The 22995-nt window shown below is 43.9% G+C and overlaps 1 protein-coding gene across 1 annotated transcript in view; it reads right to left on the bottom strand.

Annotated features, from left to right (window-relative positions):
- Window positions 1–1123: 1123 nt before the first annotated feature.
- The window catches only part of LOC141161412 (embryonic protein UVS.2-like), a 44012-nt gene continuing 22140 nt past the window's right edge, over window positions 1124–22995 (bottom strand). The window contains exons 2-11 of the mRNA XM_073646222.1: window positions 16624–16845; window positions 8712–8762; window positions 8435–8668; window positions 7847–7964; window positions 5037–5215; window positions 4872–4956; window positions 4033–4160; window positions 3418–3804; window positions 3223–3332; window positions 1124–1381 (exon numbers count right to left, since the gene is read on the bottom strand). Coding sequence (XP_073502323.1) covers window positions 1124–1381; window positions 3223–3332; window positions 3418–3804; window positions 4033–4160; window positions 4872–4956; window positions 5037–5215; window positions 7847–7964; window positions 8435–8668; window positions 8712–8762; window positions 16624–16845 — 1772 coding nt within the window. The remainder of the gene's footprint in view (window positions 1382–3222; window positions 3333–3417; window positions 3805–4032; window positions 4161–4871; window positions 4957–5036; window positions 5216–7846; window positions 7965–8434; window positions 8669–8711; window positions 8763–16623; window positions 16846–22995) is intronic.

Below are 22995 nucleotides of genomic sequence, written 5' to 3'. Positions count from 1 at the left end.
TCCATAGATTACACTGCAAGAAAAGAAAATCGAGGAAGTTCATGGTGATAATGCATTTCACAACAGGCGTAAAGTGATGGCATGTGGCTAGAAAATCATCAGAGGAGGTACGAGCTCTGGGACCCTTATTGATCGAGCTGTCCCCATCATCCTTTGACTCTGTACAGAGTTTATTACTGGCCTCCCACTGTGATAGGAGCTGCAGTGAAACCCTATTGAAGTGGAGGGATCCATACAAAATGGGGGGCCAGAGTGATGAGAAAACCTAAAAGGATCAAGAAGGTTGCCCTAGGTCAAAACCTCACCCACTATACAGTAATATATCGAAAATTTAGGCGATAGGAATACCAGTAGACCAGCAAGGAGGCATATCTGCCAACAGTAAGCTGATTACCAGGGGTCCTTCATTTGGAACCAAGAAAACTAATGGATCACAATAGAAGGTACTTTGAGCTTCTGTTAATAAAAATGAGGGCACCATGTTGGTTTGGTCGATTCCTATGGGTTCCATCTTTCTATAAATGTCAAAACAAACCAGGGGGTGGACCAAGGGTCAAATTGCCAATATCCTCCCGTAGAGATTGTGCAAACTAGATGGGTCCTCATGCACCAGAATGGTAGATAGTGGTGGCATGAACCGGCGCAAAGATTAAAACCCAAATAGAAGAGGTTGTCTGTCTTCAGGTCCCTGAAGCTAGGCAACCTAAAACTTAAAGAGATTGATCATAACTTTGACATTGATGGCCTATCCATATGATGGATCATTCTATAGATCAGTGATTGTCTGAAAGCCTGGACCTCAACTGATCATCAAATTCTGTGGTGGCCCGAAGTACACAGTATACAGAGCTGGAACAGCACAGCTCCGCGGAGCTGATGTACCTGGGAACGGCCATTACACAGTGTATGGATATTTGGTGTTCCAGCTCTGTATTTTGTGTACTTCCAGGGTGTCGGACCCCCAACGTTCTGATATTGATGACCTATCCTAACATCATAATCCTGGATAACCTCTTTAGGAGAATTGTCCAAGAATACAAAAATATGTCTACTTTTTCTCATCCTGTGCAATGCCTTTAACAACTCTGCAGTACCTTAGACACAACTAAAACCAAATGATCCTTCAATCTGGTGGATCGCTTTGAACCTCACCTTTTTGGTAGACCAGACTAAATCCTCTCTTCTCGATACTTAGGTCACTGGTGAAGACAATCTGCATGGAGTTTGTATAGGAAGTAATAGGTGAAGGAAGATTCTGCCCGCAGAAATCCCTGAGCTGATACATGATATCGAAATCCCTTCCATTATAGATCCTCAGCTTGTCGTACTGGCAGCTGATATCATCGCCCTCAATGTTAAAATCTTTAAATGTGATCCTGAACTGTAGTGATAAAAATGACAAAAAATAGAGTAAGTGTGATACAACTATGACCATTGAGACCCCCACTGCCCCCAGGAGTGAGTGGTCTCTGTCCCCATTCCCATGCATAACGTCCCTACCATCCATATTATATCCAAGCAAACATGTCAAAGGATGGAATGGGTTGGGGGCAATGTTGACACCATAGGTTAAGGGGTACTGTACAGTCATGGCCAAAAGTATTGAGAATGAGACAAATAGTAATTTTTACAAAGTTTACTGCTTCATTTTTTGTAATGGCAATTTGCATATACTCCTGAATGTCAAAGAGTGATCAGCTTAACAGCAATTACTGTACTTGCAAAGTCAATATTTGCCCAGAAAATGAACTTTAACCCCCAAAACACATTTCAACATCATTGCAGTCCTGCCTTAAAAGGAGCAGCTAACATCGTTTTAGTGATTGATCCATTAACACAGGTGTGGGTGTTGATGAGGACAGGGCTGGCGATCAATCAGTCATGATTAAGTAAGAATGACATCACTGGACACTTTAAAAGGAGGCTGGTTCTTGGTATCATTGTTTCTCTTCAGTTAACCATGGTTATCTCTAAAGAAACACGTGCAGCCATCATTGCACTGCACAAAAATGGCCTAACAGGGAAGAGTATCGCAGGTACAAAGATTGCACCTCAGTCAACAATCTATCGCATCATCAAGAACTTCAAGGAGAGAGCTTCCATTGTTGTCAAAAAGGCTCCAGGGCGCCCAAGAAACACCAGCAAGCGCCAGGACCGTATCTTAAAACTGTTTCAGCTGCGGGATCGGACTACCAGCAGTGCCGAGCTTGCTCAGGAATGGCAGCAGGCAGGTGTGAGTGCTTCTGCACGCACTGTGAGGCGGAGACTCTTTGAGCAAGGGCTGGTTTCATGGAGGGCAGCAAAGAAGCCACTTCTCTCCAGAAAAAACATCAGGGACCGACTGATATTCTGCAAAAGGTACAGGGAGTGGACTGCTGAGGACTGGGGCAAAGTCATTTTCTCTGATGAATCCCCTTTTCGATTGTTTGGGACATCTGGAAAACAGCTTATTCGGAGAAGAAGAGGTGAGCGCTACCACCAGTCTTGTCTCATGCCAACTGTAAAGCATCCTGAAACCATTCATGTGTGTGGTTGCTTCTCAGCCAAGGGAATCGGCTCACTCACAGTCTTGCCTAAAAACACAGCCATGAATAAAGAATGGTACCAGAATGTCCTCCAAGAGCAACTTCTCCCAACCGTCCAAGAGCAGTTTGACGCCGAACAATGCCTTTTCCAGCATGATGGAGCACCTTGCCATAAAGCAAAGGTGATAACTAAATGGCTCATGGAACAAAACATAGAGATTTTGGGTCCATGGCCTGGAAACTCCCCAGATCTTAATCCCATTGAGAACTTGTGGTCAATCATCAAGAGACGGGTGGACAAACAAAAACCAACAAATTCTGGCAAAATGCAAGCATTGATTATGCAAGAATGGACGGCTATCAGTCAGGATTTGGTCCAAAAGTTGATTGAGAGCATGCCAGGGAGAATTACAGAGGTCTGGAAGAAGAAGGGGCAACACTGCAAATATTGACTTGCTGCATTAACTCATTCTAACTGTCAATATAACCTATTGGTGCTCATAATATGATTGCAATTATATTTCTGTATGTGATATAAACATCAGACAAACACTAATAAAAACCAGAGGCCAGCAGATCATGTGAAAATATAATTTTGGTGTCATTCTCAAAACTTTTGGCCATGACTGTATTTGTCCCCTCTAATCTGGTAATTGCTGGAGGTCTTCAACAACGTATGGGAAGGTTGTGTCCTTACCCGTTCAGTAGTGGTGATGTTCCAGTGACAGCAAGCATTACTGGGATAACTTTGGGGATAATTTGGAGATATTAAAGCACCTTCTGGTCCTGTCAAGTTTCCTCCGCAACCTGGAAGAATAATAACAATGACTTATAAATCCTGGAAAATACAGATGGATCAATATCTATGGTGACCATAAAGGAATGGTATTACCGGTCTGGAAAGACACGCCAAGCCTCACATTAACCGTCGTGGTGGTTGTCTTTGTTGTGGTTGGTGTCGTAGTAGTGGTTGTCGTCCTTGTGGTTGGAGTCGTAGTGGTGGTCTTCCTCGTGTTTGGTGAAGTATTGGTGGTTGTCCTCATTGTTGTTGGCATCTTAGTAGTGGTCTTCCTCGTTGTGGTTGGTGAAATAGTGGTGGTTGTCCTTGTTGTGGTTGGCGTCGTACTGGTGGTCTTCCTCATTGAGGTTTGTGTCATAGTGGTAGTGTTTCTGGTTGTTGTTCTAGTAGTCGATGCGGTGGTGGTAGTTCTGGTGGTGATAGGAGTTGTTGTGGTGGTAGTTTTCATGGTGGTAGGAGTGGTGGCCTGGGTTGTGCCCCCTATAAAAAATTATATTAGTAATTACTATTGATCATGATTGGTGATTACTTTTTAATAATGATACTATTTTCGGTCAGTTCGTTCATAGTTCTGATACCCTAGAGTCTTCCCACATATAAGGATGTGGAGGGTGGAAGGTTGGCAAAATACCAGGACTTCCTCTCTGGAGATCAGGACCGGGAACTAATCACTACAGAGCCACCTTTAAGAAACAAGTGACTACTTACTGCACTTATATAGACTGTTAATCTTTTTGATATCCAAATAGCTCATGGAGAACTCTTGTCCTAACTTCAGGCTACTGTTGAGAACAGCGACCAGGGTTGGTTTGATGCCGTCTTTGGAGAAAGCCGTACTGGAAGAGAACAAGTAGAAGGAAGGTGATGTTATCCATATGGGAAATGTGTAATTCTCATCAGTCCCGGTCCCCATTGCAGCTCCTAATCCATAGTAAAGCTAATATCATAGGATACCCATTAACTAAACAACACTCAATGTGAGGGGAACTTAGAGAACCTGGAGGAAGACTACAAAAGCTAAAGTTACCCATACACTGTAGACAGTTGTTCCCTGAAACCTCGCTTGGCCAACAGGTATTCCTTCCAACTCCCTGTACACATAAACGCTCATCTCAAAGAGGGTAGTCAGACACTTTTGGTGGTGACTTACCTCCTGTTAGAACTAAAGGATCGGGAATGTCGAAATCCAACATGTCTGATCCTTATTTTGCCCAACAATTGCCATGATTCAAGAGTTAGGACATCTCATACACATGAGATGATCAGTCGGTCGAGCCGTATATGGCTACCTTTAGGTAGAACATATAAACTCCATGCAGATGTTGGCTCCAGAGTCTGGGGAAATACTTTGGATCCCCAGGAGATACATTTATTCTATTCTCCCCCTTAAAAACATGGAAAGCTGATTATGCATACCTACGGAGGAACCTGTGGAGAAACCCATGGAGTTACCAGGAGAATAGCTGACAGGTATTTTAAGTATATGGGCAGCTTTACATTTTGGAGTGCAGGCAAAAAAACATAAATACATTGACTTGTAGACTTACTTTGGATAGTGCAAAATGGAGCCATAGTCATAGGCAGTAAGGTCTTTGTTGTAGGTGTCGGCAATTTGGAAATTACTTATAGCATCTGTAATTACATTTTTAGGTTACTTAATATTCATGTAGTTTGTATCTATAGAATGGATCTAATCATGTCAAGGAACGTACCAGACTGGATGTTATTCCACTGAACGTCTACGTATTTATCTCTGTCACGTCTCACATGCTCGTGGTTCAGACCTAAAGTATGAAGAACCTCATGTGTGACTATTCCTGACCAGACACATCCTGACTTCTCCAGGGAGATGTACTGCACCCCACCAATGTGACCTATTGATGACCAACACCTACAAGAGAGAAGAAGAAGAAGATAACTATAGAGTAGAATGTGATAGGAAATATGGATGAGATAAAATGTGAAATGTAAGAGAAATGTTCTCTAAAGGCCTGGTGCCCGAGCCTTCAACTATGCAAGAGTGACTCAATTCATCTATATCTTCATCATCTAGGCATGCCACCAGCCAATGCGTTAGCTTCAAAGACTGACAGTGTGTTCCCCAGATCATTGGTGACTTACTACGCTAAGGTCCATATCTCCAGGATATTGTTAACTTACTACGCCAAGGTCCATATCTCCAAGACATTATTGACTTGCTACAACAAAACTGTAACTGCAAGACATTTATGAACTTACTACAGCAAAACTGTATCTCCAAGACATTGGGGACTTACTACAGCAAAACTGTATCTCCAGGACACTGGTGACTTAATCTAACAAAACTAACAAAACTGTATCTCTAGGACACTGGTGACTTACTACGCCAACTCCATAACTCCAGGTCATTGGTGACTTACTACGCCAACTCCATAACTCCAGGTCATTGGTCACTTACTACGCCAACTCCATAACTCCAGGTCATTGGTGACTTACTACGCTAACTCCATAACTCCAGGTTATTGGTGACTTACAACGCCAACTCCATAACTCCAGGTCATTGGTGACTTACTACGCCAGCTCCATAACTCCAGGTCACTGGTGACTTACTACGCCAACTCCATAACTCCAGGTTATTGGTGACTTACTAGGCCAACTCCATAACTCCAGGTCATTGGTGACTTACTACGCCAACACCATAACTCCAGGTTATTGGTGACTTACTAGGCCAACTCCATAACTCCAGGTCATTGGTGACTTACTTTGCTAACTCCATAACTCCAGGTTATTGATGACTTACTAGGCCAACTCCATAACTCCAGGTCATTGGTGACTTACTTTGCTAACTCCATAACTCCAGGTTATTGGTGACTTACTAGGCCAACTCCATAACTCCAGGTTATTGGTGACTTACTAGGCCAACTCCATAACTCCAGGTCATTGGTGACTTACTACGCCAACACCATAACTCCAGGTTATTGGTGACTTACTAGGCCAACTCCATAACTCCAGGTCATTGGTGACTTACTTTGCTAACTCCATAACTCCAGGTTATTGGTGACTTACTAGGCCAACTCCATAACTCCAGGTCATTGGTGACTTACTTTGCTAACTCCATAACTCCAGGTTATTGGTGACTTACTAGGCCAACTCCATAACTCCAGGTTATTGGTGACTTACTAGGCCAACTCCATAACTCCAGGTCATTGGTGACTTACTACGCCAACACCATAACTCCAGGTTATTGGTGACTTACTAGGCCAACTCCATAACTCCAGGTCATTGGTGACTTACTTTGCTAACTCCATAACTCCAGGTTATTGGTGACTTACTAGGCCAACTCCATAACTCCAGGTCATTGGTGACTTACTTTGCTAACTCCATAACTCCAGGTTATTGGTGACTTACTAGGCCAACTCCATAACTCCAGGTTATTGGTGACTTACTACGCTAACTCCATAACTCCAGGTTATTGGTGACTTACTACGCTAACTCCATAACTCCAGGTCATTGGTGACTTACTTTGCTAACTCCATAACTCCAGGTTATTGGTGACTTACTAGGCCAACTCCATAACTCCAGGTTATTGGTGACTTACTACGCTAACTCCATAACTCCAGGTTATTGGTGACTTACTACGCTAACTCCATAACTCCAGGTTATTGGTGACTTACTAGGCCAACTCCATAACTCCAGGTTATTGGTGACTTACTACGCCAAATCCATAACTCCAGGTTATTGGTGACTTACTACGCCAACAACATAACTCCAGGTTATTGGTGACTTACTACGCCAACTCCATAACTCCAGGTCATTGGTGACTTACTACGCCAACACCATAACTCCAGGTTATTGGTGACTTACTACGCTAACTCCATAACTCCAGGTCATTGGTGACTTACTACGCCAACTCCATAACTCCAGGTTATTGGTGACTTACTACGCCAACACCATAACTCCAGGTCATTGGTGACTTACTACGCCAACTCCATAACTCCAGGTTATTGGTGACTTACTACGCCAACTCCATAACTCCAGGTCAATGGAGCAAAATTGAATACTTGTTGCTAGATTTGCTATGGATTGATTTTTTTTTCCCCACTAGAATAAAATTTTAAAAATCTATGCAAGTTTGGTATTGCCGTAATTGTATTGACCTGGAGAATCAAGTTGACAGGTCATTAATACAACACACAAAAAAACCAATGGCGGAATTGTGTTTATTCACTGCAGGTTTACATTGCACTGCAGGGAGCGGCGCAATTTTAATTTTCGCCCCAGGGAGCAGGAGAGCTCGAATCATCCCTATTCTAGATTATCGATGGAAGTCCTGGTATCGTACATCTTATGATCAGCTCTGAAACCAGACCAACACTATAAAAAGACTATGACCTCCTCCGAAATTAGCACAATACGTCCCAATGATGAGTTACTCGTCTTCTTTATGTCATGTCAGACATGAACATGTAAGTTTATTAGGGTTTCGGCACTGGACATACCTATCCCCACAACTTACGATGACCTTCCTTACGTCTGTACGTACCCTGTAGAAGCCACGAAGGTGATGTAGTCAGTCTCTGACGTCTTCAGCTTGAAGCGTATGCAGGTGACATCCTCAATGTCACTTAGCGCGGCATTAATTACAATGGTGTCATAGGAACCTTGAAGAAAACAGAATAATTATGATATGAGCTGCCTAGAAGCCGCCGTCCACTTCTACTTTTCACTTGCAAACTCCAAATTTATACTAACCTATCCCTGATCCTATGTTTAATCCTAACCCTAATCCTAACCCTAGCACTAACCTTTAGAAAAAATATAAAAACATAAAGACAGTATTGAATCATGTGCAGAGCCTTTGATTCAATACTGTGTTCATTCATTAGCTGATCAGCTTCTGTCATTTCAGTCACGGCCTATGCAGAGCGCAGCAGGTGAGATACGTTTGTCATCGTTTGCTGCGCTCTGTATAGGCAGCGACTGAGATGACAAAGCTCAATTCATCATACTTTGTAGAGGTTTGTAAAACTTGTAAAACTTTTACTTGCAAAAAAAAAGTTATTCTCCACCTATCGACCAGCATCTTATTTCAAGAAGAAGTGGGAAACTCATATGGCGCCTCATATCTTACTGAAATCACTGGATATGGAGTAAGGGATGTAGACAAATCCATCATTAGAACTGGGCCATAAGCAGATACTCTTCGGACATAGAGTAGCGCTTCTTCCAATGTTATGAGCAATGTCCAAATCTTTAATTAGAAATCTTCCAGTCAAGAAGGATCCTGGGGGGGGTACAAAATATGGCGGAGGTATATTAGAACGACAGAACGTTATCTCTAATATGGAGATATTGAATGGAAAGGCTACAAGGAAAAAAATAAGATCCACTGAGGATCCATTCCTTACCACTGCTGACATTATAAATTCTGTCAAACCAGCTGGGATTCGCCCCGGTACCTATAAGAAAAGAAATTGTAAACTTTTTGGAAGTTATTTAGCACTAAACCCGTGGAGAACAGTAGTAATTCGGCCTCATTTCAATAAAGGCTGTATAACAGTGTCAGCAGTGAGCTCCCCCTAGTGGCAGTTTTCGGCAGACAGAATTTTATTGGCACAGTAAAGGGAAAATGATACTGTTTATAGGGACTGTTTTCTGACACTGTTTATGGGGGCCAAGATACCAGGAAAGTGGATTTACTCTGCGTTGTTGAACTTCCAATTAAGGATCCAGGAACCAAGGAATATTAAAAGTGACTTATTGTCAACGCGTTTCAAAGTCATCAGACTCCTTCTTCAGGACAACCACATGTACATTTGGTGCATCCATTGATCCTTGACTGGAAGTTCATCAGGGCGAGTAAATCCACTTTCCTGGTATCTTGGCACATTGAATCCTCGTGGATGCAGCAGCAGCTGATAGCAGACATCTAAGGCCACGGCCCCACTATCAGTATTTGGTCAGTATTCGGTCAGTTTTTTTTCTCAGGAGTAGGAGCCAAAACCAGGTGAGGAACAATCAGAGAAAAGGTATAATAGAAACAAGTCACCAATTCTGCATTTATCACCCACTCCTGGTTTTGTCTCCCACTCCTGAGAAAAAATACTGACTGAATACTGACCAAATACTGATAGTGGGGCTGTGGCCTTATAGTGGTTGCATCACACACAACCCTATCAGGTGAGCATACATGTTTACCAATCCTGCCTAACTTGGATAAGACCCTATTTGCTCTATGTTCCCTTTTAGCATCACTGTTTATGGGGAGCACTCTAATAATACTGTTTATGGGGAGCACTCTAATGATACTGTTTATGGGGAGCACTCTTCTGACACTGTTTATGGGCAGCACTCTTCTGACACGGTATATGGGGGCACTCTTCTGACACTACGTATAGGTGAGCATTCTGCAATCACTGTTTATGGGTGAACTCTTCTGGCACTGATTAGGGAGAGTACTATGCTGTCCTTATTTATGAGGCGCACTCTTGTAAAACTGCCTATAAGCAAGCACTCTACTGGAACTATTTATAAGGGAGCACGCTTCTGACACTGTTTATGGACGGTATAATTCCTGCACTGTTTTTGGGTGTACACTCTCCTGGAACTGTTTATGTGGGCATATTATTCTGACCCTGTTTATAGAGAGTACTCTGCTGGCACTATTTATGGGAAGCACTCTTCCTGCACTGTTTAAGAGGGAGCACTCTGCTGGAACTATTTAAAAGGGAGCACTCTTTTGGCACTGTTTATGTGGGAACATTCTTCTGACACTGTTTATGGACAGTACTCTTCTGGCACTGTTTATGTGGGAGCAACCTTCTGACACTGTTTATAGACAATATTTTCTGGCACTGTTTACAGGGGAGCACCCTCATGGTACTATTTATGGGAAGCACTCTTCCGGCACTGTTTATGGGGAGCATTCTGCTGGTACAGTTTATGTAGGAGAACTCTGCTAGCACTTTTTATAGGGAAGCACTTTCTTGACACTGTTTATGAGGGCACTTTACTGACAATAGTTATGTGGTAGAACTCTTCTGACATTGTTTATGGAGAACACTCTGCCTACACTGATTATGAGGGGGCACTCTGCTAGCACCGATTATGAGGGGGCACTCTGCTATCACCGATTATGAGGAGCAGTCTGCTGTCACTGTTTGTAGGGTTGTAAAAATGGGGCATTCAGCTGGCTCTGTATATTCGTCTTTCTGATGGCACCTTAGCTGTCCATAGGTCATTACTTTGTAAGATGTATAGTTAGGATTCGTGTATAAACCAACACACATCACCACATGGATTAATTTATGCTTCTAGGGGCCTCCTATTAGCCCAATATATGCAGAACATTCCCGCTATTGTTTGATTGTCTAATTATGTGAGACTTTCATTAACATTTTATATAATCGGATCATTATCTTGAAATTAATTATTGCTCAGGATGTGCTAAATATACACCGAGATGTCAAACATAAGTTATTATAAAGAAGCCTTATGACGCTTCCTGACGCTGCACTGTATATATGGAGTGAGGGGGGTACAACTTCATGCAATGCTTGACAAATAAACAATGCAATAGCGCCACCTAGAGGGCAGAAATAAGTCATTTGTACTTAGAATAATAATAACATAATATTTTTACATTTCTAACATTGAATATTAAGAATATATCATGACTTAGCCCAGGTGTAAAACTACAATATTGGAGTATATTGTACAAGCAAATGCCGGTACATGTCCCCCTAGGGGGACCAGTAAAAAATGTAAAAATAACCACTTACCATTCGTGTCCGCTGTGTCTCTTCTGTTCCTTTGCAGCAATATCTGTGAACACATAATAATACAAATACTATCAAGAAAGTCGGAGAAATGGAACAGAGACACTAAAGTTAACTGTGATGAGGCATATGGAGATAAGCGGCTGCTTTGCATATCTTATGCCGCTTATCTCAGAGAGGATAGATTAAAAATCTAACATATCGAATACGTGTTATCGTTGCCAGGTATTACCTATAGGCACAAAATAGCTGAAAATGGGCATGTGACTTTTATGGAAAGAGGGAGATAATTGACTTCCAAAATACAGGATGCCGCTTATCTCAGGCATAACAAAAGCTAAAGCCCCCTGTACACAATAGGTCACAATATTTCAGTCGCTGGCTATCTATCCGGATTCTCTGGTGGGGGCTTATCTCTTAGAGAATGAAAGAATCGGCAGTCCGAAATTGGACATGTCAGATCCTTATCTCCCCCAACATCATCTATCAGGAGAGAGTCAAGGGGACCATGCATATTACACATTTGTTTATCGTGTATGGGGGTCTTTAGACAAATAACCCTATCCTATTCTCGTTTCCCCTGATTGGACGATGTCCCTGTAGACATAAGATAGCTGAGAACATGGTGATGAATGGATGCCAGAAGCAAAAAGAGGGAAGAGGGAAGCAAAAGATCTATCCTCCTAATGGGAACCATCAAGCTGTCCTCAAGAACATGAGCGTTTTGGTGGAATCCATCATAATGAAAAAGTGGAACACCAACCAAAATCTCATGTACCTAATAAAAACTTCTATAATTCATGTTACTCCCCCGTTCCCATAAATTCTTACCGGATATGGAACAGCCAAACCCACACAGCAGAGGGCAACCAGCAGTAGACTCCTCATTGTGTTGACGATGAAGCTCTTGAGATATCTATACAACTTCTTCAGTGATTATGAGCCCATGGTATAAATTGGCCTTGTTCTACTCCTTATATACCCCCGGTAGAGCCCCCTGAACACTCCCTTACCTCCACTTTGATGCTTAGTCTATTCTTGTTTAACAATGGACCTCGATGATTTCTTTTGTTATCCAAGATAGTTACCGAGATAGACTCCTATGCATCCTGTAATTAGACCCTTCTGCAGGTGGATTTGTCAGTGCATCTTGGACTCCATCACGGCCCAAAGTAGGCACTAATTTAAGATAAAGCTGCCCCCAAGCTTTTTATTACGATCTCACCCAGAGGTGCTAATTTCAGGAAGTGCTAATTATGAAGAGATGACCCTAAGGATCTTCCTACAAAGTTCAAAACTAGAAGTCACAAAAAATAAGGACAATCCAAAGACTTCATTTTTTTTACGGGGGCACATGAGGACTCCATGTCTGGTACCTTCTGCATTTATTCAGCATCCACCAGCAAGATAGATTATTTCTTTGCTATTTACGTCAAGTTCTGTGAAAAAGCTTTTATTTCTAAATGCCCCGTATACATGACACCAATGTGATCAGGCGAATGGTTGCTCATTGTTTGGACAAATGGTCGTTCGTCAGCAGGAAAAAAAACATCTGAGAGTCTATCGGCCGTTTTGGATGTTTTTCGGCCAATGATACAGCCAGTACTTATCAATCCAACAGTCTTTTGAATGATAACGAACGTTTGACAGTCAGCCATTGATCGAAACGTTTATGTTCAACCCCTACAGAACGATTCTTCTGAAGTCCAAAGTCCACAATACAAGGAATGCTCAGCTCAACAGAGCACCCCCGTGTCACCTATGCCAGAGTCCTCCGGCAAAGGATCGGCCATCGGAAATCTGAGGTGCCGCATCCGCTATCCCCCCCCCAACATCGTGATTCAGGGTCCTCCATATGTTTGTTTCACCGATATAACCAAGAATTGTTCATCATACGAGTAGCATACAAAAAAATAACACAGGGTACTTAGTGGACACTATTTTGATCAATAGAGCATAAAAGCCATCCCACTGCGACAAGGTGTACCCAAACCTAGGACCATCCTGATTGGGTACACCCTGTCGCGGTGGGATGAATTTTATGCTCTTTTGAGCAAAATAGTGTCAACTAAGTAACCTATGTTATTTGCATGTACTTTTACTATTTATTTACCTACTGCTGGGTTTTTGCTAATTTTTATTTTATCCTAGTTCCTGTCTGTTAAATGGCCACAGTGTGAATGTGAACCTATACAATGCACTTATACCAACATGTGTTCCGGCTCATTTCTTTGGTTTTGAAACAGTAACACATAAAAAAAAACTTAATTAACATTTTTTTGATCAAAAAAGCTTAAAAGCCATCCCACAGCGACAAGGTGTACCCAATCAGGATGGTCCCTAACTTTAGTCACTCACCCCGCTTTGTGCCATGCAGGCCTCAAAATAGACAGGGGACAGAGCAAAGACCATCCTTATTGGGTACACCTTCTCGTGGTGGGATGGCTTTTACGCTTTTATGCTAAAAAAAAAAGTTAACTAAGTACACTATTTTTTTTTTTACGTGTCACTATTTATTTTCTAATTCCAACTTTTATCTAATGTGTACTGGGGCCATTAGCAAAACACACCAAAGTCTGTAAATATATTAAGGAGCACACAAGCCAATTGGTGTAATTATGTCAAAATAGATAATATTTTATTAGCTACTCGGCAAAAAAAATTAAAAAAAAAAAGTCATATGGGATCAATAGAGAACCAAACCCTTGGATGGGACATGATAGACCCACTACCCAAGGGAAGACCAAAAAAGTGTAATGTCATTTTGGTTGTGTGCCCCTTCATACATACACTGCCTTAGTTGTGGTTTGCTTTGTATAATTGTGCTCAGTGCAGAACATTTAGCACCCCCTGCTATAATACACAGAGAGCGAGTAGCAGCTAGCAGGACAGGCCATTTTTCTAGTTTATATTGATTCTGTTATGACTTGTTGTTCTGGAGTCAATACACCAAGCTTGTAATGTCTGATTATTTGTCACTTTAAGGATAGCAATCCAATTATCTGAGCATGGATCAAAGACTGTAGGCTTGACCTTTTCTATATCTTTTTTTTGGAAATAGTTTCTATTGTTCTACTTTCCCTACCAAGCTTGTAATGTCTGATTATTTGTCACTTTAAGGATAGCAATCCAATTATCTGAGCATGGATCAAAGACTGTAGGCTTGACCTTTTCTATATCTTTTTTTTGGAAATAGTTTCTATTGTTCTACTTTCCCTATTGTACAGGGTTTCTATAATTCTCCCTATTTGTGTCATTTCAAACATGCTCTAGTTTCCATCTTGGGTGATTTTGTACCTGTAGTTTTAGTAGTTTCCGCTGCCCCACTTCTGTGGAGTCCTCTGCAAGTTCCTTCTTTCTCTGGTATTCATCTACAAGTCCTAGTATCAGGTCTATCTTAGGTCTTGTCTCTAGTGCATTAATAAGTGCATTATATTGTCACGCAAGGTGTGGGAAAGACTAAGTGTAACACAAAGCGAAGAAGGAAAAAGAGCCCAGACTCTAGGGAAAGGGGAAGGGGGAAGTGGAGACCGCCTAGGTTGATATGGCTTCCCCCTGTCTCCCCTAACGTCCCTGTATTGGCTCTTCACCAATCGCCGCACGTGTACCTCGCCCTGTCTTTCCCTGGCGTTTGGCTCAGGCTAGAGAAGGGAGGAGATGAGCACTAGTAGGTCTCCACTAAACACTATAGACAACAAGGAAGGACAAACAGGGGGAAATAGCTTAGCTTTAGATGACTCCAGACAAATGCGCACATGTCCTCAAGCTCCAGAGAGGACAAAGTACTGCTTTTGCTAAAGCCTTCACAGGTAGTAATGAATATCGCTGGCACCTCCCTCTAGAACACACCAGGCATTTATACACCCAAGCCAGGGAGTTAATTAGCCAGAGAGAGGTAGCCGCTGGGTCTCAGAGACAGCCTTTAAGAAGATGTCTGTAATGCCAAACGTAGAGATCTCCTGCAACCAACTGCAGGGCGACTGTCTGTCACTTCTGACACACCCGTGACATATATGTATCAGGTAAACTACATAGCAATATTACTGCAATATGGCTATCTTTTATATCCTCACCCACTGATCTCAGCTGTGTAATCACTTCCTGCATTGTATTTATGTGCTCATACATATACTTTTCTTTGTAAAGTATAATTTTATACAGTTTCCTTAGTTAGTAGATCAGATGATCATACTCCAAGAATAAGCGTACACTTGCGCACATCTTCACGTTCAGTGGTCCCGTCGGGGCTTGTGTCCGAACCCCCCGCAAAATGGGATTGGGGCGTATGCGCTGACGGGGCCATAGAATATAATATATACTGAGGGGAGTAGGGAAGGGATGTCAGCTCACCACATTGAAGATTGCCAGCAAGTATAAAGCCTCGCATGGAGCCGTCCTAGCCTTGGATGTGAAGACAAATGCAAAAAGAAAAAAAGGCTTCTCCAGCGATGACAAACAGTTAAAAATCCATCTTTATTGTAGAAATATTAAAATCTGTATGCACCGGTTCACAAGGAATATTCAAAGATACAAAAAACAACGCGTTTCAGAGAGATGCCTTAATCATGGTATGTGAATGAGACCTTAGTGTTTCCTTAAATAATGTGCGTATTTAAGGAAACACTAAGGTCTCATTCACATACCATGATTAAGGCATCTCGCTGAAACGCGTTGGTTTTTGTATCTTTGGATATTCCTTGTGAATAGGTGCATACAGATTTTAATATTTCTACAATAAAGATGGATTTTTAACTGTTTGCCATTGCTGGAGAAGCCTTTTTTTTCTTTTTGCATAGAATATAATGGTGTAAATGGTGTAGACAGAGTCACCGTGTTCTATGACGTGCATCATTTTCGGGCATATACGTCTCCTGGAGGCGGACACTCAGGAGTAATAGTTCGCCTCCAGTAGTTGTATACGCCCAAAAATTATGCACGTTGAGTCTTTCGGCACCATTATAATCTATGGCCCCGTTGGTGCCAACGCCCGAATCCTGCTTTGCAGAGTAGGGGGTGCCAAACGCAAGCCCCAACGGGACCACTGAACGTGGGCAAGAATGCAATGTGAAAAAGCCTTATAGCTATACCTCTGCACATCAGCATTTGTGAGGCCTTCCATCAAGAACAATCCACTAACAGCTCAATCACTTATTTTCATGTACTAGAAAAAAAGGAACCGAGTTTCATCAGTGATTTTCATCAGAGTGTCATCAGATTTTCATCAGAGTTTGGTCCAATTTTATTGAGTTTTTCTCTTGTGTGTGTAAGGGGGTGGACAAGGGAGGAGACGAGTACAGTTCATGCCTAGCTGAGTAACTGCAATTGAACACCGCCATCTGCTGGTCAAAGGCGAAAGTGGAAGCAAAAAACAAATTATAGTAGTAGGAACCCCAAGAGTGTAAGTGCATGTTCCCGGGAAAGAGATGGAAGATGACGCCTGTGTCACAGTTACTAATTGTAAAAGGCCTGGCCGGGCCGAGAAGGAGGGATTTGGCACCAGAACCTGTACCAGGCAGGTCGTGTGGCTGTGAGGTGGGCTTACAGCCAACATCGCTGCAGAAGGGTTCGAGAGTGGTCACATGCCGGAGAAGGCCTGAGCTGTGAGGAAGATCCATGACCAGAGCCAGTACAACATCCGTGACCAGCGCCAGTAGAAGATCCACGACCAGCGCCAGTAGAAGATCCACGATCAGCGCCAGTAGAAGACAGTAAGCAACACTAGTAGAAGACCGTAAGCAGCACCAGTAGAAGACCGTAAGCAGCACTAGTAGAAGACCGTAAGCAGCACCAGTAGAAGACCGTAAGCAGCACTAGTAGAAGACCGTAAGCTTCTCCTTTCTAGCAATCCGCTGTGCAAAACAGACAGCACTTGGATGGCCTCCTTGTGCTGTCCGATATTTTTACAGACCCATTGACATATAATTTCGATTTTGATCCAGCACTTGGATCAATATTGGATATGTCTCTGCAATTTTGGATGGACCACTCAGAGAATAGCCCTAAATACTTTCATAGCTGTGAGTGCTAATCTGTGAAAAAAACAGATAGTACTCGTATGTGAAAAATGGACATCTGAATAATCCCTAACTCCAGATATACTACAGCCTCATTTTTTTACTTTTTTTCAGATCGGAAGCCAATGGTGACACCTGAAGTTCATAGGATAGTTCATCAGATAATAGGTTTGATAATTGGCCAACAATTATGTTTTAAGATGGTGCCGATGGGGAGGTTGCTGTTACAGATTTTAGAGCCGGCGTCTCAGGTGATTCTTCAAGATACAGTATTTATCTTTATTATTGGCCTGATCGGTGTGATTGTAGACATTGTCAGGATGATTGCGTTGTCCTACAAGGGGAAAGCTCAGCTCTAAGTCGTTATAAACCACAGTCATGGCGATAGCATCCGAAAACAGAGCAGGAAGATCACATTGGGAATAAATGACAATGGCTTAGTGGTTAGCACTGTTGCTTTACAGCAATGGGGTCTTAGGTTCAAACCCCACCAAAAATACCATCTGCAAGGAGTCTGTATGTTCTCTGGGGGTTTCTTGGGAACACACCCTTATCTCGACTACTCCTTTACAATGGACTTCACCATCTTCTTTTGTTGTCTCAGATATCAGCAGTCATAGACTCTTCGTCTACTCCAAGCATCCTGTAATTAGACATTTCTACAGGTGGATTTGTCAGTGCATTATGGAATCCATTATGCCCCCAAACTGAACACTAATTTAAGATAAAGCTGCCCTACAGGATTGTTATCACAGTCTTTTCTTGAGGTGCTGATTGTAGGAAGTGTTAATTGTGAAGAGATGACCCTGATTATGTATCTACAAATCCAAAAATACAAGTCATAATAAGTGCCCTGGTATACATTAAAAAAAAGCCCAATGGGGTATTTTAGCACTCCATATATTCATAAGCTCCATAGCCCCTTCATCAAAAGCCTCCTTCAGACAGATGTATTTTTTGGTCCATGTGCTATTTGTGTCCAATATTTGCTAGTGCACATAAGCAATTTTCCATACGGACCTCAGATCTGTCTAGGAAAAAATCACAGCACTATTCTAATCCGTTTTATGGACGCGAACAATGCATGTAATGGTAAGGAGCTCCTGCACCTGTCAGTGAAGTGGATGAGCGCACGGAGCCAGTAATGTTCCCAATTTGCGGATGTGACTGGCCTGCAAATTGCCAGGTGTTAGAGGTCAATTGACTTGAATACCATTCTTTCCACCTATTCCTCCCAGTTCCTCTGCATATGACTAGCCCAGGGGAATGGGGATGACTCGGTACCCGGGCCTTTAGCCTGGCCTTTAGGGATGTCGCGGTGCTCGGCTCCCGGGCCCGTACCCTGGGGTCTCTCCTTAAAAAGGGTGGATAATTTGTTACGTTTATAAAAGAGTTCGTGACGCCACCTGTGGCTTCTGGTGAGGATCACCAGCGCAGCGTAGTCCACTGAGGCCGATGATAAGGCAGCTTGATGGTATAGCTCCCCACAGGTGGAGCTAGGCCTCAGGGCAGGGTATGACGGGGAATGCAGGACAGGCGAGACCGAGCCGGGTCAGAGCAAGAATGGCGACAGACACGATAGTCACTTCAGTACCTTTTACTGATGGAAATTCAGGCACGTCCCGGAGCACTGTAGGGTGAAGGGTGCATATCAGGATCCTCTCCAAAGAGCAGGTGTTAGGCCTCCTGTTTCTTGTCTCTGTGTAGTAAGTTTCTGACCTGCCTGGAGCTAGGCCTAACTTTGTCTCTGTCCTGCGCTGGCTGACCTTGTGGTTGGGCCTTCTCTTGGAGTACAAGCTCCCGACTTACGGGGCTTATGTGTCTCCTGGCTCGGTTACGTATCAGCACTTTAGCGATCCTGGGACTTGTAGTTTTCCAGGGATTCCGGTTTATCTTACTGGGTCATAGAGATCCCGGTAAACTTCGGACCCGGTGTCCGGTAACTGCTTCTTCGGGGTGAGCTAGTTAAGCTCCTCTGCCCCCTATGTACTAACTCTCCACTCGCCTTCAGCCTACTCGGGCCCTCACTAGGCTACTCACACTAACGGCAGCTTGCCGCGCTTCACCGATCTTATGGCGCCGGCACACCTAAAGCTCACCTCTCTGAGCTACACAGAGTCTTGATCTGGATAAGCTCCACTGCAGGATAGCAATTGCAGGAGCTGGAACAGTCTTTTGTCCTCTGAGGTAACTCTTCTCAGACTGCACTGGACTCACTGCTAAACCAGACTGAACTCGACTCTGACTCCAGAATAGACTAACTGCTGCCAGGCTCCACCTTCCCTATTTATCTATCCCTAACGGGCTCCCTCTGCTGGTCTGAGGTGGAAGGTGGAGATGTGTGAATGGTTATGGGGGCCTCTTGTGGAGGAATCCATCAATACACCCTTCTAGGATCTGTGATACCAAGCGCAGCTGGGCGTCACATTCCCCCCTAGTTAAGCTCAGCACTCCCGGGCTGAAGTACATTTTATAAAAGAATAGGAAACATAAGCAATACGAGAACAATCTTCCCTTTATGGGAGGCACAAATCTTAAACGTTACATAACAATAACAAATACAGAGTGTCCTCAGAATCCAAGTCTCCTATGGTAAGGTTCCAAAACTGGATGTCCATCTCACAAGGTAGAGTACTTGGTGGTTTTGAGGGACCTGTCCTAAACCCTCTATGTAGGCCCTGGGGTGGCTGCAGGGCATGAAGATCCTGGGTAGGACCTCCAAGAGAGCCACTCCAGACAGGTTTTTCTTCTGAGGTCACCTAAAGGGCACTCCAAGGAGTGCAATTATATACAAAAGCAGTTTTTGGGCTGCGCACAGTCCTCAGCCACGAAGTTCTTAGGCAAATAAGAAGGTACGGTAAATAGGCAAAGCACAAATTAATAACATTTTCACGCAAATACACAATTAATTCAGTACATTTCCAGTTAATACACAATACCCCAGGGGTAACTATCTACATTTTCAGAAATTTTACTATTTTATTCAGTGTACCTGACAGGGGGTTTACTTCTCGTGCTACGTATTGATCTGCGTAGTGCGGTGGCCTGTGGGGTATCAGTGTCTGTACTCTCAGTTACTCTACCAGTTCTACGTGTAACAATGTTGTAAAACTGCCTTAACCTCTCTCTTGGGCTGGCAAGTCTACCATTGGCTGGGCCCTCTTGCTCTGCTCCTACCGGGGATCCTTCATCCGGGGATTCTTCTTGAGCTGGCTCTTCTGCAGCACTTACAGGTTCAACTTGCGGTGGAGGGTTTGCTGGCTGTTCATAGAATTGGAGTACTGGAATGATTACTGCACCTCCTATTTGAGGCCAATCAGCTGGGAAGTCTCCTAAGTCAGTGTGGATCATTGTTTCTTCAGATTCTTCCTGGATTGTGAGAGTCACTTTTTCTTGGGGTTTCAGTAATTCTGGACACAACTTTAGGTGATCCCTGGACACTGTTGTAGACGTTTTTCCTCCATCTCGACTGATTATGCAGGTCTTTTTGTTGTCAAATCTTGACGGTAACACAGTGTAGGGGTCCTTTTTCCACTGGTCATCAAGTTTCTGGTTACGTCTTTTCCTTTTCAATACTGTTTCACCTGGTGTGAAGGGTTCTGCGGGTGCGTTTTTGTTATATTGCATTTCCTGCTTTTCTCTCACCCGAGTAAAACTGTCCTTGACACAAGCTTGTACTCTTCTGTACTGTTCTTGTCTGGTCTTGTCCCAGTCCTCAGTGGTCATATCAGCTTCAGGCTCAACAACACCAAGCTCCAGATCCATGGGCAGCTTTCCTGGCCTTGCCCGCATGAGATATGCCGGAGTGCAATTGGTGGAACTGACTGGTATATGATTATACAGATCCACTAGGTCTGGGAGTAGGTCTGGCCACTGGTTTCTCTCCTCAAGTGGTATGGTCTTTAGCAGGTCGATGATGATGTTGTTCATCTTTTCGCAGAGACCATTGGTTTGTGGGTGGTACGGTGTAGTTCTTATCTTTTTACACCCGTACAAATGGCAGAACTCCTTGAACAACTCAGCCTCAAAGGCCGGGCCTTGGTCCGTCAGCACCTGCTCAGGGTAACCATGGGGTCTACAGAAATACGCTTGGAACGTCTTTGCTGCTGTCTCTGCCGTCAGGTCTTTGACGGGGGCGACCACCAGGAAACGTGAGTAGTGATCCACCATGGTCAGAGCATAGGAGTACCCTGACCTGCTGGGGGACAGCTTGACATGGTCCAGGGCCACGATCTCCAGAGGTCGAGTCGTCTTGATGGGTTGCAGGGGTGCCTTCTGACTGCTGAAGTCTTTTCTTCTTAGGCCACAGGGTCCACAGTCCCGGCACCACCTCTCAATGGAGCTGCGCATTCCTACCCAGTAGAATCGACACTTCAGCAGGGTCTATAGCTTTTTCCAGCCAAAGTGGCCCGCCTGATCGTGGTAAGCTTCTAATACCATCTGGATGTCTGTCTTCGGGACCACTATCTGCCATACCATCTCATGGGTTTTTTGGATTAACGTACCTCCGGCACAGCTTCTCACGGTAGATAAACAGCCGGCTTCTCTCGCTCCACAGCTCTTTTGCTTGCAGAGACGCATCCTTCTCCAGGGAGGCACCTTCTTGGGTTATCAGCTGTTTAATGCGGCTGACAACCGGGTCGCTGTCCTGGGTCTCTTTCCAGCTGTGATGAGGCAGGGGGTTTAACGTCTTTCCACGCTGCTTCCTGGAGGCTCGTTGCTCATGGAACATCCCACTCCGATGAAAGGCAGGTAGCTCAATTTCTTCCAGGTCATCCACTTCTTCTTCTGTGTCTGACTGGTGAGGCATCCTAGACAGAGCATCGGCGTTGGCGTTCTTGCGGCCCGCCCGGTATTTGATTGTAAATTGGTAATTTGACAGCCGAGCCATCCATCGTTGTTCCAGTGCCCCCAACTTAGCTGTTTCAAGATGGGTCAAGGGGTTGTTATCAGTAAAGGCAGTAAACTTACTGGAGGCCAGATAGTGCTTGAACGTTTCAGTGATGGCCCAGACTAAGGCCAGGAACTCCAACTTAAAGCTGCTATAGTTCTCTGGATTCCTCTCAGTCGGGCGGAGCTTCCTGCTTGCATATGCGATCACTTTCTCTTGGCCATTCTGCTTCTGACTTAGAACAGCGCCCAGACCTTCATTGCTGGCATCTGTATACAGCAGGAACGGTTGGCTGTTTTCAGGGTAGGCTAGGATCTCATCACCTGTCAGGATCTCCTTCATCTCCTGAAACGACTCGGCTTGCTCCTTACCCCAGTGGAATGGGGGATTTCTGCCTTTAGGGGACTGCCCTACCAGGAGGTCTTGCAGAGGAGCTGCTTTCTTAGTGTAGTCCTTTACGAACCTCCGGTAGTATCCTACTAGTCCCAGGAACTGACGCACCTCCTTGAGGTTTTTCGGCTCTGGCCACTTCTGGATGGCTGTGACTTTCTCCGGGTCTGGTGCTACCCCTTCCGAACTGACAATCTGCCCCAGATACTGTACCTTCCTCTTGAGCAGGTGGCACTTTGAGGGCTTCAACTTCATCCCGTACCGGGACAGTGACTCAAATACCTCTGCCAGGTGTTTCAAGTGGTCCTCGTATGTTCTGGAGTACACTATTACGTCATCCAGGTAAAGTAACACAGTCTCGAAGTTGTGGTGTCCCAGGCAGCACTCCATCAATCTTTGGAACGTTCCGGAGTCCAAACGGCATACTGTTGAACTCGCAGAGTCCCATCGGGGTGGTGAAGGCCGTCTTCTCCCGATCCTCCTCAACCACAGCTACTTGCCAGTACCCACTAGTGAGGTCAAGGGTGGAAAAGTAATTTGCAGACTTTAAGGCAGCTAGGGACTCCTCTATGCGTGGTAAAGGGTATGCATCTTTATGTGTAATGCGATTTACTTGACG

The sequence above is a fragment of the Phyllobates terribilis genome, unplaced genomic scaffold, assembly GCF_046119375.1.
Source record: "Phyllobates terribilis strain yellow unplaced genomic scaffold, ASM4611937v1 Scaffold_9__5_contigs__length_417890890, whole genome shotgun sequence".
NCBI classification, from domain to species: domain Eukaryota; kingdom Metazoa; phylum Chordata; class Amphibia; order Anura; family Dendrobatidae; genus Phyllobates; species Phyllobates terribilis.
The sequence above is the reverse complement of the archived record's forward strand: the minus strand, read 5'-3'. Positions and strand labels throughout refer to the sequence as shown.